The sequence below is a fragment of the Castor canadensis genome, chromosome 7 (genome assembly GCF_047511655.1).
Source record: "Castor canadensis chromosome 7, mCasCan1.hap1v2, whole genome shotgun sequence".
In the NCBI taxonomy this organism is placed as follows: Eukaryota; Metazoa; Chordata; class Mammalia; order Rodentia; family Castoridae; genus Castor; species Castor canadensis.
In genome coordinates, this window is record NC_133392.1 from 14,470,306 (window position 1) to 14,485,110 (window position 14,805).

The 14,805-nt window shown below is 49.6% G+C and overlaps 1 protein-coding gene across 8 annotated transcripts in view; it reads left to right on the forward strand.

Moving 5' to 3' along the window:
* The window catches only part of Hspa12a (heat shock protein family A (Hsp70) member 12A), a 163,154-nt gene that overhangs the window by 83,797 nt on the left and 64,552 nt on the right, over positions 1-14,805 (forward strand). The window contains exon 1 of one of the 8 annotated variants that reach the window (XM_020153204.2): positions 10,688-10,852. The exons of the other annotated variants lie outside the window; for them this stretch is intronic. Coding sequence (XP_020008793.1) covers positions 10,810-10,852 — 43 coding nt within the window. The 5' untranslated portion in view covers positions 10,688-10,809. Of the gene's footprint in view, positions 1-10,687; positions 10,853-14,805 lie in introns of those variants that run through there. 8 annotated transcript variants of the gene reach the window in all.

Below are 14,805 nucleotides of genomic sequence, written 5' to 3' on the forward strand. Positions count from 1 at the left end.
TATCATAAGAGTAATAGTTACCTGTCTCTCAGGTTTTGGGGAGGTCATGTGAATCAAACATACTTTTCAATGAGTTATATATTCTAGGGAAAGGTCCTAGAACCATGTCTGGTGTGTAGTCACTGCTCAGTAAATACTAGCCTTTGATATTGGCACAGCTTTATCACCAGAGCAGCCCAACCTCAATTTCTTGGAAGGTGTATTTTCTTCTTTGCTGTCTCTCCCTAGATGCCATCTCCTTCAAGGCAGGTACCCTGCTTTTCCACTGCTGTGTGTATCTTCAGGGCTGTGTGCATATGTAACAATCCCCTAATACTGCTTATTTTAGTGTGCACATGCGTGCATTAATGAATGAGCTTCCACCAGAGGATCTATGAGCCCCTCAAAATGGTTGGCAAAGACTAAGCATTTATGAGATTCTCACAGGGAAAGCAGACCCGGACCCAGCTGAGAGGGCCATAGACTCTTAGAGACGGGGTAAACATTGCCCTGTGAAGGTGGTACCCAGAAGGTGCCCATGTACCCTGGCAAGCAAGGTCTGAGAAAGGTGGCCATTCTGAGTTCACTCTTGGGACCTCAGAAGGCCTTTGTGGGGACTGACATTTCATATCCAAGTGTGAAATTCCTTAGCCCAGCACTCAGCCCAATGTGTTTGCTCCAATCACAAGTATTTGCTGGAGACTGTTTGCTTCTGATCTCTCTCACACACTGACCACTTTGTTTTAAGGGCTGCAGTTTCAAAGAACAGTGATAAAATTTAGGAACCAAATCAAATAGCCCGACCTAGAGTAGTTTTGGATGTAAGACACAGCTCCCCCACCCAGCCAGGAAATGGGAGACCTCAACTTCCAGATACAGTTTAGAGAAAGAGGAAGGCAGAAAAACAAAGATAAAGCCATAGGAGGGCTGGAAAAGACAAAAGCCCCCATTATTATCCACTAACTTAGACAACTGTCAAGCTTTCTGAAAGCTGGTATCTGTGCTTGTGTAGGCATAATTTTAGGGGGTATACTTTCTCTTTTTTCCACTTAGTATTATAATGTATGACTAGCAGGTATGAAGCCCTGAGTTCAAACCCTAATATCACCAAAAAAAAAAAAAGTAAGATTTTCCCATGTTGCTATGCTACCTTCTATTTGTAATTTTATTCATTTGTTGTCCAGATATAATGTATACAGTTGTTTCCTTTTGCCATAGAACAAATTTCTATAAGAAGGATTAAGTGGTCAAAATGTTTATTTGTTTGCTTGTTTCTTTATTTTTCAAGTCAGTATCTCTTTATGTAGCCCAGGTGGCCCGAACTCAAGATCCTCCTGCCTCAGTCTCCCAAATGCTGAGATTACAAGCATGTGTGTACTACCTTGCCCAGCTTCCAAAGTGTTTTAAATGTTGCCATACAATTTTCCAAAGTATGAGTGACTTAATTTATGATGGCACTATCTATATATGTAAGGAAGTATAGACTTTGCCATAATCTCATCATCACTGGATGTTTTTGTTTTATAATTCATCTTATATTTAACTGTACATATACACACACACATGTAAATTACTGAGGAGCTTGGTCATTTTTTTCATGTGCTTATTTAACAATTTATTTTCTTCTTAGGGGATATTTCCTCATGGCTGTTGAGTATTTTCTTAGCTTCTAAAACACCAGAAACTTTAATATTTAGTGTATTAAATATATCATAATATTTAAACTTTAAGTTTAATATTTTCAGCTTTTTTCTTTAATTCTTTTCTTGCTTTAACTTTAGAACTTTACTTGGACACTAAACAAAACAGGAAATAGAGAAAATAACAAACCTTTCTGTGGATAAAAGAAATAGTTTTATTGAACCTTCTTACTTTCCTCCACACCTCCACACCTTCCAGCTTTATGGTGAGCCAGGGGTCAGGATGGTTGGCGTTTCTCCTTTTTCACAAGTAAAGACTGTCAGGTGTAGGCTGAAGGGAGAAGTTTTCTCCCTTCTCTTCCTTCCTTCCACCTGCCAACTTGGGAAGACAGTTGGTTGAGTAGTCTGGGACCATTACCTGGCTGTGTAGCCATGGGTGATGAAATTGCAGGTAGCCAACCCTCCCAGGGTAGGGCAGGGCTGGGTTGGCCTGTGGACCCATCATGTTGCCCGAGAGGGCTACTCTCCATCCTGTCATGAGTCTTGCTCTCTTGGGAAGATAAATTTGGTAACAGAGTGCTTGGCTTAGATGAGCAAAGATGAGTGCTAGATGAGCAAACACAGAAGGGAAGTGATTCTTAGTACTATATTGGTGACACAGTTGTTCTGTATGGAAAGTCCATTCTCTGTCATTGAGCGCTTGTTATGTGCCAGAGTCTGGACCATTCTGTATGCATGATTTCATTCAATTTTCACAAATAGTCCTGGGAGGTAGGTGCAATAGTTATCTCCATTTCACAGATGAGGAAATTAAGGCTTAGAGTCTTTAAGATCACACACTGTGAAGCGGCAAAGCTGGGATTCTACCCCATGTCTGTGACAGGCACATGAGGCAGAAAGTGTAAGCACAATTTTTGTCTTCATTATATAGATGGGCTGCAGAGGGGGTGCGTGATCTGTCCAAGGCCACACAGCAAATATTTGGCACAGCCTGGCCTCGGAGTCAGTGGTCCTGGAACCAAGCTTGATGCTCTCTCACCACTGTTCATAGTGATAACTGAGTTAGTGAAGTGTTCTCTGTGTGCCATGTGCCCTCTGGGGTCCTTACCCACCCAGGAGGAAGTCCTGGAAGGAGACTGGAGGTGACCCAGGTTTCCCCAAGGCCAAAGGGCTCACTTGGCTCATCCTGGTCCCCAGAGCCCATGGGTCTGCCCTGCAGACTCATGGAATGCATGCTGGCATGCCACTGTGCCAGAATGCCAGTGAGGGGCTGGAAAACAACAGGGTGTCTTTGTCCCATTTCCACTGGCCGTTAGATTATTCTGACATGGCCAGCAGAACAAGGAAGGCTGAAAAATTTTATTTATTTTCTGAATTTACAGACTTTCTGAGGAGGTTAGTTAAGAAAAACATTCTAGGGGTTGGGAATGTGGCTTGATAGTAGAGCACTTGCCTAATGTGTGAGGACCTGGGTTCAAGCCCCAGTACCAAAAAAAAAAAAAAAAAAAAAAAAACCAAAAAAACAGACTCATTACTGCAAGCTGGTTATGGGTAATACCCAATTATAAGGACCAGCATGGATGGAGAGCTTCCTTTGCTGCAGAAACTGGGTTAAGCATTATCTAATGTATGGTTCCAATGATTTTAGTGTTTCGGGGGTTTTATCAGTCTGCTTTTAGGACTGAATCAGAGAGTGTTAATGACTCACTGAATGCTGTATCGTCAGGAAAGGATTAAACTCAACTATAATCTGACTCTCCAGCCCACACCCAAACCCTCTCTGCTTCCTTCCCCCTGTCCTTGCTTCCTGATGGAGGAGACAGAGCAGGTGAGGCTCAGAGTAATTTCCTTGTAAATTTCACATGCCAAGGTCCCAGTCAAAGTCTGTCTAGGATTTTGGTCATATCTGCCTGCTTCTGTGTTTTCACCCCAGCTGGTGTTCCTGGAGGACTGGGACCATGTCTGGGTGAACTTTATGTCATAGAGAAGAGAATGACAAGGAGACGAGTTGTCTCTGCTGGTCTGGTCAAGAGTGGATGCTTCTGGAAGCTGTGATTTTAATGTAAACTTTAGGCTTAAAAGAAAGAGAACATGGACCCATGTTGTTGAGCCTTTCTTCCAAGGTTCTTTACCAGGCTACGTGGTGGCCCAAGACACAAGCTTTAAGTGCTTCTTGGCTTTGCCTCTTCTGGCTCCAAGGCTTCTAGCAGGTGACTTGACCTCATCACCTTCAATGTCTCCAATCCAAAATAGAGGTCAATAGAGGTGTGTGACAATTTAATGAGCATATTTACTTGAAAAGTGTGAATGAAAGCTACTGTGAGATATCTTCCTGGACAAGTAAATTTTACTTAAAGAGTCGGTTTTTAAAATGTAAGTAATTTGGGTGATGGGTACCTGGGGGTGCATTATAATGTTCTCTACTTTTGTGGATGCTTGCAATTGTCTACAATAAAACACTTTAAAAGTAATTAGTAGAAATCTCATTTCAAAAACAAATGTAGATATACTATGGAATAGAATGCAAAATGCAACTTTTAAATAAAGTGCAAGATTTGAAAGAAAGGAGTTACTCGAAGCAGCCCCCAGAATGATGGATGACCTCAGGCCAAGGCTGCTCATGCTCTCAGGGTGCCTTTCGTTTTCTCATCTTAAAAAAGATGGAAATAGTGATGCCTCCCAACCAGTGCCATGATTTGATTTGAGCAAGAGGAGAGATGTTCTCTAAACTGCTATTCTGTCCTCTAGTTGGATCATTTGTTCCAACTAGTTGGGTCCTTCATTCAAAGTGTTCCTTGAGATGTTGCTATGTGCCAGGGGCTGGGCTCAATTTTGGGGACACAGCTCTGTATAGGCTCCCCTATGGGGGCAGGATGGACCTGCAGACTGTTGAGGAGCAAATTCTTCCTCTGCCACTTACTCCTTGAGCAACCATGACTGAGTGCATAATGTCTGAAATAAACCATCACCCATTTGTCTCTTTGTTGTGGGGGACAATGAGGATCAAGCAAAGCTGGGAGACAGGGAGCTAGAGCTTGGTTTTTCTCTATCACTAATTGTGTGACTTTGAGTAAGCAATGTAGCTTCCCTGGGCCTTGATTTCATTCCATTATTTCTCTATCACTAATTGTGTGACTTTGAGTAAGCAATGTAGCTTCCCTGGGCCTTGATTTCATTCCATTACTTATGCACTGGACCATCCATTCATTTCTTCCACATTTACTGAGTACTTACTGTGAGCCAGGTCTGCATAGGCTTTGAGTTAGAGAAGAGGAAAAAAACTGTTCTTCTCCATAGCATGAACTTTCGAGTGTAGTCATGTACGGTTTGTTGAAGACCGGTGAACCCATCCTGGCCACATGATCATCAATTTCAATTTTTCTTCTCTCAACCTTGTCTCTCACTTTGCATGTCTTCCTTGAGATGTGGCTTTTGGAATGCCCCATCTTATGAATCAGGAGCTCTGTGGGGCCAGGGTCTGAGAAGATGGCTGAGAAAGTAACCATAGATCTCTGTGCTGTTTGAAATACTTCTGAAAAATATTTGGATAACCTTCTGTCACCTGAGCAGGCATTTCTAAAGTTTACATTGCAGGCCTGAGTGATTGTGATATTTGGAGAAATAATTTCCTTCTGCCCTTGAATTTGTGCCCCGGAAGAGTCACACAGCAGTACATGTTGTATATGTGAAGTGTGTTTTGGAATGTTAATGGAGACTGATTCACACCAGATGGAGTAGAAACTGAAGGGGAAAGGATGTGTACACTGGCCACCGGGGTTTGTCTCTGAGGTTGGGATTTTAGATTGCACTGAAGGTCAGAGGTCAGGGAGTGTGACACATGCCCAGGCTTTCCCCGTGAGTTTTATATTTCCTTAGCACATCTCAGTCTTGGTCCTGTGATACAGGAGTCACTTATATGGTATTTTGTTTACAGACAAAATTCTGATGGTATACTATAAAGTCCAAAGCAGCTTTTCTGAGGTGGGGACCAAATTCTGATGGTATACCAATAAGTCCAAAGCAGCTTTTCTGAGGTGGGGACCAGAGGACCCAGCCATTCTCCTGTCTACCTCTCTATCTAGTACAGTGATAGTACAGGTGACAGAGTATCCTGGCTGTCTGGTGGAGTTAGGTGGGCCTAGCCCTGGGCTCTGGCTTTTATGTATGTGAGTTGCTATGGAGTGTGTGTGGGGAGTCTTTGTTTGGACTGAAGGACAGAGAGGGAGTCTGTTGACTGCCTGTGGGCTGCAGAGTGAAGAGGGTGGGAAAGGCCTGGAGATGAAGGGCGTATTTCTTAAAATTTAATTCTCTGGGCCAGGCACTATTCAAGGGTCTGGAAACTGCGGTTGTGGACATGGCTGATCCCTTTTGGGGAGCTTGCAGCTAGAGCAGAGAGGGGAAGAGAGTCTTTCCAAGTTCAGGTTGGAATTCTAGACTTAGAGGTGTTATCTGTAGCTTCTGAGCTCAGTGACCTTTTGGGGTCTCAATTTCATCATGGGTACAGTGGGATTGATAATAATCCTGATCTCAGAGTTGTGATAAGTGCTATGACAGGAACACATGGAGGGTTGGGCACAGAGGACAGAAGAGAGGACTTTTGCTGTCTTGGAGGGCCAGATGGTGTCCTGGAGGAGATGACATCCAAGGTGAGACTTATGGGAGGAGGTGGGGTTGCCTAGAAAATAGGCTCCCATTGGAGGCATTGGCTCTTTGAGGACCTGAGGGCAAGCCCATGAGGCTGGAGTGACCAGTATAGGGCAGACTAAGAGATGGTGACTTTTCTGGGCTGGGCTACTTTTAAGGAGTCAGGTGTCTTTAGGGCAATTTATTACTGTTAGGGGCAGGGACACACTTCCACCTGGCAGCCCCACAGCCTGGGTCCTAATCCCCCACAGGGTAGAGAGAAGAAATTCATGGAGGGCACTGTAGCTGGTCTCCAGGGGGTGCTGTGAAGGCAGGGAGGGGTCTGAGAGGATCTTGAGGGAACCTGCTGCAGAGCAATCTCCCACACTTGGGCAGGCCCTGAATAACTTGGGTGCAGAGATACCTGAACTCCCTAGAGTCAGCCAGAATGCTCATGTGGCTCTGTGTCCTTCCAGCTGAACCAGAGCCCTTGTGTCATTCTTTTTGCTACTGTTTCAGTGGGTCTAGCATGGAGCATTTGGTGGGAGCCTTCTACATGCAAGATGCTGGGCTAGAGGAGTGGCAGGTCCGGGATCCTGCTCCCACAGGATGGGGCTCACTGTACCTGGGCGAGGTACAGTTTTAGATAGGGAGGTCTGGGAAGGGTGCACTTCCTAAAGCGAATGAGGGAGCATGCCCCATGATGTTCTTGTGTGTGTGTGTGTGTGTCAGGGGGGATGTCCCAGGGGAGCTGATTTGGTATATTCGAGTTAGGGACATCTGTGTGTATTTGGAAGTGGGAATAGGAGAGTGGAAGGAACTGAGGTCACCAAGGCATCAAGTGGCCAATTCACACGGGACCTGGTAGCAAAAAAGTGGCATGATTTTTCACTTTGGCTGCTCTTGGGGAAGAGACTGTAGGGGTCAAGGGAGGAAAGTGGAAGCCCTTCCTTTATTTGGCCTGACATGGAGATAAGCCTGATCTTGAATCCAGGGGCCAGAGGAAGCCTGGGCAGGCACCTCAATCTCTGTGTACCTCCCCGTCCTGTCTGGGAGACAGCGAGGGCCATCAGGAGAATGACATAAGATTAGGACAGCACCTGACTGGTGAAACTCATGCTCACCAGGGCGCTTCCTGACTTCCACGATAATTATTAAAGCTGTGAGAGCAAATGCAAGGCAGAGCATGTGTTGCCTTTTATGCTTCCCTGAAAATTGAAACTGTCTGCTCTCTGCCTCCACCACTGGGGCCTGCATGTCATCTCCTATCCTCCTCATGTGTCCTTATGTTACTGTGGATAGGGTGCTGGTGAGGGCAAATGGTGCCCAAGGCCTTTCCACAGTAGGAGGCAGATGTGGGAGTTGGGGGAGGCTTTGGGGTTCCTGCTGGTTCTGACAGGCTGCCAAAGTCAATGTCTTGATGTCCAGTGCCAGGTCAATGACGGGGAGGGACAGGGTGCAATGAGGACACTGAGAGGGCACCCTGTCAAGCATGAGGATTCAGAGAAGGCACCTTGGCGTTGGGAGATCTACGTCAGTGAGAAGTTGTCCTTCAGGTTGCTAGTGGTGCTGGGATGAGGAGATAAGTGATCCAGGTGTAGAACACAGCTCCACAGCCTGTGGAATCCCTGCTTAGGAGAAGGAGGGGGCTGGGAGGAATTAAAACAATCAGGGTTGGGGAGCTGGAATTGGAGCACAGCAGGGCAGAGTCATTAAGAGTAGACTTTGGGGCAGGACAAGAGGTCAGGAGATTTGTGAAGAGGCTGCTGCAGACCATAAGTGGAAAAGGACCAGGGCACCTGGACAAGGCTGGTGGCAGGGAGGATGGGGAAGAGGTGTCAGAAGCCCCCTGGGCCACACTTGACTTGGAGATGAACTGAACTTGGGCAAACACTGAAGGAGGAGTGTTAGCGCATGCCCATGCGTGTGTATGGCTTGGCCACTGGTGGAGGTATCACCTTGACAGGGATCCAGCCTCCAGAAGAGAGGGCAGGAGAAGAAGGCTAGGTTTTAGTCAAGTGTGAGTGTCCTGGGAGACCCCCTGGGGAGATGCCCAGTAGGTGTGAACCCTGGAGGAAGGTCCAGCCCTCAGAGTGGAGGCGGTTGTCCTGCAGATGGACAGAACAGCCTTCTGAGCACTGAAATGGCTGGGCACAGAGTGGAGGGGGAGGTAAGCTGAGGTGTGTGGGTATGTAGAGCACATGGGAATCTGGGGGCAAGGGCAGGAGATTGGGCCTCTGAAGGATGCCTGGCTGTGGACTGGTAGAGAGGGAATTGAGGGGGTGACAAGCATAAAGATGAAGCAGATGTAACCATGGCAGAGGAAGGCTGGGAGAGACTACAGATGAGAAAGGCTCCGGCTCACTAGTGTCAAAGGTGTTGAATGTCACACTAAAGACTTAGAACTTCTTACTGGGGGGTTCAGGAAGCACAGCATGATTTGAGCATAACAGAAACTCCATCAGACCCTGGTGAACAGCAACTCTTTCTGGCACTGACGTCCAGGCATATGTCCATGGGACATTGGTGCTCAGTGGTAGAGTGTCAGTGGCTGTCCCTGCCCTCTCACATTCGACCCATGTGGTCTTAGCCAAGCCAGCTCTGCTCAGTGGGGATGGATGAGCAGAACCAGAAGGCAGCTGTGAGTGGATGAAGGGCCAGGAACAGCCTTTCCTTTCTCCATCTTCAGCCTACTGGGCCAGCTGTTGCTCAGAACTGCTTCTGCCCTACCTCCTATCTGCGTTTGGGGACCTTGTGCTTCTGGCTGCCCAGGCCCTCACAGGAGCCCATCTCTTGGGTCTGCCTCTGAAATGGTGGGGTGTTGTCTCAACAAGCAAGCATTCTTGGTAGGGAGAGTGTGCTTCTGGGAACATACTGTTCTACACTCTGGGAGTGGCATCCATGTACCTTCATGATTGCTGCCTTGCACATCTGGCTATGGTCCTCTCTTTAAAAAAAAAGCTTCTGACTTAATAGCTAATGCTTTTAAGCTTATCATGTGCTAGATCCAAAGCATATATACATCACCTCATGTATTCCTTTTCAGTCGTTCGAAGGGGTTCTCTGTTATGCCCATTTCACAGAAGAAGGTACTGAAGTTCAGAGAGGTTATTAAGTGTCTTCTCAAACACAACCAGGGACTGTATGTTTAGGATATTTAATTCAGGTAGATAGAAGACAAGTTTCATCCTTTTTTCCCCTGTGTGTGTGGGAACCCAGGGCTTCAAGAATGCTGGAAATTTACCTTTACACTTTATCTTTTTAATTAATCACTACCATCACTTTCTGAGCAGAGCCCCCTCCTTGGGCTTTCCCAGAGCCCTTTGTCCACCCCATCATCCACAAGGAGGCTGTACGCTGAAGCTTCCCCTAGGTGCTCTGGGAGAAGCTGCCTAGCTCAGGAAATGAGGATTAGCTGATGGTTATCACCTGGGTGGGGGCCCAGGCCCGCCATTCACCTGCAGTGTATGCTCCTGAGATCAGCACTCAACCCTGCCAAGCTTCGGTTTCTTATCTGAAATGGTGGTTAAGAGAAGAAAAGGATACAGGCACGTCAGCATTTCGCATAGTGTCGGGCACCTGGGACAGACCCAGTAACTGTGGTCATGAGATTTTTATCACGGGCCTCGCCAGTGATAGGATGGCAGCACAGCTGATTCGGGACTGCCTGGCCTGGCCTTAACAGGTGCCTGTGGCACGTGTGTGTGGCAGAGCCGGAGGACAGAGAGTATGAATCATTCACCGTGGAAGGATTGCCTTATTAATGTCGTTATTCTCAGACTTCTAACGGGGGTTGGGTGCCGATCCCATATATGAAAGGCGCAACTCAGTCTGTGGTAAGCGCTTCGGTGGGCCCCGAGTTGTCATGGAGTCTGGCAGGCAGTCTGGAAGAGGACGCCTGCGGCAGTGCCGAGGGCTAGGCCTGGATGCAGGTTCTAGGTTTGCAGCCTGGCACCTGGCCGCTCCGGGGACCCGCCGACCTCGTCTTGGACCATTCCCCTGGGACCCTGGAGACGGGGGATAAACTGGTGGGGACTGGGGCAGGCATTCTCGTGAGACAAGGTTTTGTGTGCAGTGCTTACTGCAGGGGTCAGGCCCGGCCATGCGGTGCCTTCCAAAGAGCGGATGCACAGCGTGGCCCTGTCCCCAGTGGCTCACCCAGCCGTGCGCTCTGCATGCTCCTGCTTCCCGCAGCCTGGTGGGCCACCTAGCCCCGGGCGCGCCATCACCGCGTTCGCCACCCACGCAGGGATGAGCGCTTGGTCCCTAAGCGAGTGAGAGAGAGGAGGGGCCCGGCGCGGGCGGGTGCGGAGCTCTGGGGCGGCGCGGATCACCGCGCCTCCCTTCCCCGGTCTTTCAACCGCGGCCCGGGCTCCGAGGGGCGGGGCGCGGGGCGGGTCCGGGAGGAGCGCGGGGAGGAGCCCGGGCTGCGGCGACCTCGTCAGAGCAGTGCTCCGGGTGCCCCGCCGCTCAGACCCGGCCCGAGCGCCGCCGAGGACGGGGACAGGGACTCGCACGGGTACTACGCTGCGCCGGAGGCTCTCTCGCGGGCAGGCGCTGCGCGACCATGGCGGACAAGGAGGCCGGCGCCAGCGACACGGGACCCCGAGGTGAGAGCAGGACGCTGGTCCTGCGGCTGCGGCTGGAAGGGTGGAGAAGGGAGGGAGGAGGTGTGCTCGGCCCCACATCCCCCGCAGCCCCCTCGAGGGTCGTGGAAAAGTGGACGCTCCCGGCCCATCCTGCCTTCGCGGGCGGAGTCAGGGCCAGCGCCTCGGTGGGACCGGGGACTCAGGGGGACGGAAGGCCACCCGCTGGTCACGTGCTCTGTTCCGGTCAGGGTGCGGACACTGCATGGAGGACCGCAGCCCTGGCGGGGGCACCCTGACTGCACCCTCCTCGGGGTGGCGCCGAAGTGTGAACCGCTTCTTCTGCCCATCCCCTTCGCGTTGTGCTGGAGATGCCAGCGCTGGCCCGGTAAATGGCTGGCGGCCGGGTGGCGGGGTGTCCTCAGCGGCTCATTTCCGTGACTCAGCGAGGCGGGGGTGGTAGCCTGGGGGAGATGTGAGATTTGGGCTTGTCCCCTCACCCCACCCTGTCCCGGCCCGACACACGTTACGGGAGTGTGGGCTGCAGCTCCCCGCCCAGTAGCGTCCGGCCGCCCTCTCCACTCATCCGAAGGATTCTCTGGGCTTGGGAAGGGTGAAGCGTTAGGGGCTCGACCGTCCCTCCTAGCCAGAGATAGGGGTGTCCCTAGTGTGGAGGAGAGAACCAATGCTAGCATTTTGCAAATGGGCCAGGGCCACTCTCTGCGGAGCAAGATTAGGGTTCAGATGGAGGGAGGGAGAGGCGGAGGGGACCAGGGAAGGGGGCTGGGGGAAGAGGAGGAGCAGATCTTGGGGCCCAGTGTTGTAAATCATGTCTTCGCCCCCACAGGGGACATACTAGTCAAAATTCCGGTCTTCCTATTCTTCCCAAGTGGGGAAAGTTGGACGCAGGAGGCGCCACGCGTCCCTGACCTGAAGGGCTAGGCTTGAGCAGTCGCTGGAGCCGAGCGACCCCCGGCAGCGTTCTCGGGAGCTCCAAGCAAGCTGCCTTGCAAGGATGAAATTGAAATTCCCGGACGTCAGGGAAATCCAGCCAGAAAAGGAGGGCTTGGCTCTGCAGACACCCCAAAGCAGGGGAAACTGAGTCCAGCAGAGGTGCTGCCAACATTGGCCCTTCATTCCCTGTCTTGCGGGAACCCCCGCCCTCTGCTGCGCCTGGAGCTGCACCTGCCCCCTCCCCAGCCCATTGTTCCTGCGGATCTGGGAGGTGCCTCCCCACTGCAGTGGTGGGGGAGTGCAGGGTGGGGGTTGGGGGATTCTGATATGGCTCACTCCAGGGAGCTGCGACGCAGAGCCCAGGCGGTGCCCAAACACAGCACTATGAATCTGCCCCTCTCCCCTGACCTTCCTCAAACAGCAGTGGTCTGGCCTCTGTCTTTGTCTCAACATCATTCAACTCAGCGTCTGGATTGATTCATTTCCCCCGTCCCCCTTTTCCCTTTAAATTGGAAAAAGCATTTAGGATGATCCTGCAGGGCGTCAGAATTACTTAAACCTTGAGAGTTAGCGAACCAGTTTCTTGTCTCTCACACTGAGATAATGAGTGGGTGGTTGTATCAAATGCAAGATTGGGCATAAGATTTGTCAAATCAGAACTGCGGGCAGGAATGTGCACCCACTCCCCAACATCACTGTGTCTTGTAAAATCACATTCATCGCCCCTGTACCTCCCACTTCCCGGGGCTGGGAGGGACCCCTGCCCAGGATGGGGAAACATCAGGTGCTGGACCACCTGCCACTGCTCATCTGGGTCTGTTCTAGACTGTTACTTCGCTTTCTGTGAGTTCAAAGCAGCCTGTGAGAACGCCAGTTACATGAACTTGGGACACAGAAACCTGAAGAGCAGGCTGCCCCTGGCAACTCACTATGCCTCTTTGGGCTGCTATCATTTTATCTGCAAAATGTGGGATATTTAATAGTATTTCATAGGAGCAGAATCTATCCCCACCCCAACTATTTCACTGCATGTTCTGTGCAATGAACATGCACTCTTATTTTTAAGCCTCATAACAAGCCTGAATGACCTGTTCAAGGTCATAGTGTAGACTGGGACCCAGGGCAACTGACTCCTGGGCTGGAGTCCTGTAGAGCCCTCAGGATGCAGTCAGTGGTTACCATCCTATCAGGGACATAAAAATGGTTGCGTTTCAGGGCATTATTTCAAGGATGCACTAGGTGCAAAAGAATGAATGCTGCAGGTACCAAACTGAGTTGGAACGTTGTATGCAGTGGGACCCTGGGTAGTGGGGAGGGCTGGAAAGTTTGGGGGTGGTAGTCTATGAGTGGAGGTACTGATGAAACAAAATGGTAGAATGTTGGTAGTTATTGAAGCTGGGTCTTCAGTAGCCGGTGGTTCATCACAAATCACTTTGTATGTCTGCAAATTTCCTTAGTAGAATGTTTAAATTAGTTAGTTTGCAAAATCTGAAGGGCCACCTTTGGTCTCTGAAGTGTTGGACAGCAGATGCTGAGATGACCTTCAGCCATGGCCTGCCCCATGTCCTGCACTGTTGGCTCATGGAGTCCTAGAAGGAGGAGATGCACTGACAGGGGGAGGGGTGATGCAGACAGGGTAGGGCCTCTGGTGCTCTAGCAGTAGCAGGCATGGACAATGGAAGTCCAGTCCTTTTCTTCAGGAATGGGTGACGGGGAATTTTGCCCAGGTTGAGGTGCCTCTGGAGACCTTGCATTGGACTCTGAAGATGGGACTCTTACCACCCTGGCAGTTAATCTTAATAAAAATAAACATTTTAAATATTGACATTTATGGAGGACTTAGTATAGGCTGAAACCTGGGAGTAGCAAGTTAACTTATTTAGCACTGATCGCACCATTGAATGAATGACTCAGTGAGGGCCTCTGTAACCCCATTTCCCCATTCTACTGAAGAGAAAGCTGACAAACCTAGCCGGGAGTGGTTGGAAAGGCACTGGTTGAGGCTTAGGGCTTGGGCTATTGGACTTGGGCTCCAGGGGGTCCAGCTGTGCAGCATCACTTAACACACGACTGGCATGGCATAGGCCCTCAGGAAATTGGTTTGAGTGTCTGAGTAAATGAGCATGTAACTAATAGAAAGTGAGACTGTGTCACATTCCTTCTGGCCACCAGACTACAGGTGGAAGGGAAAGGACACTGGTTGTGGTCCCCAAAAGAATAAAGAAAAGGTCAAGTGATGCTCTGGTTATCCCAGCTTAGAGTTCTAGCTGTGGTATTCACTTCCATATCAACAGTGGCCTCTGCAGCTCTGTCTGTGCTGTCTGCAAGGCAGCCTCTATCCATCCCTTCCTCCGTGCAGTCCTCCCCTCAGGGCCTTGTGTTTCCCAGAGCCCTATGATCTTCTTTGATCATGTAGTTCCCTCTGCTTGGGACCTTCTCCCTTTGCCTAGCAAACTCCTACTCATCCTTCAAAACTCAGTTCCAGTGTCATTTCTCAGGAAGCCTTCCTGAATTTGTGCATCTGGGTGAAATCTACCTGTGTAGTGACAAAGCCTTTGGTACTTAACCACTGGTAATGCCAACTGGTGCTGATGGAGTGTCTACGATGTGCCTGTTTTTATGCATGCATTCGCATTCTATTTATCCTCTGACAACTCTGTGAGATTGATATTATTATTACCTCATTTGCCAATGAGGTGATTGAGGGCTTTGAGAAATTTGGTAACTTGCCCAGTGGATGCTGGAGTCAGGCTATAAATCAGTTGCAGAGCCTAAAAACTGTGCCTTTTCTCCCCATGAGGGCAGAGACTGTGTCTTTCATTTCCATATTCTTAGTATTGGCATATAGTAGGTGCCTTAATGTGTGTTGAGTGACTCAGTCAGAAAGACATGAGGGAACTCAGCAGTGGAGAATGACACCCACATTCTGCCCTCTAGAAACACAGATGCTCAGAAGTGGGCCAAGCTGGATGGGGGAGGCGGGCAAGGCTCAGGCGATCTCTGAAGAGACACTGCTTTGATTC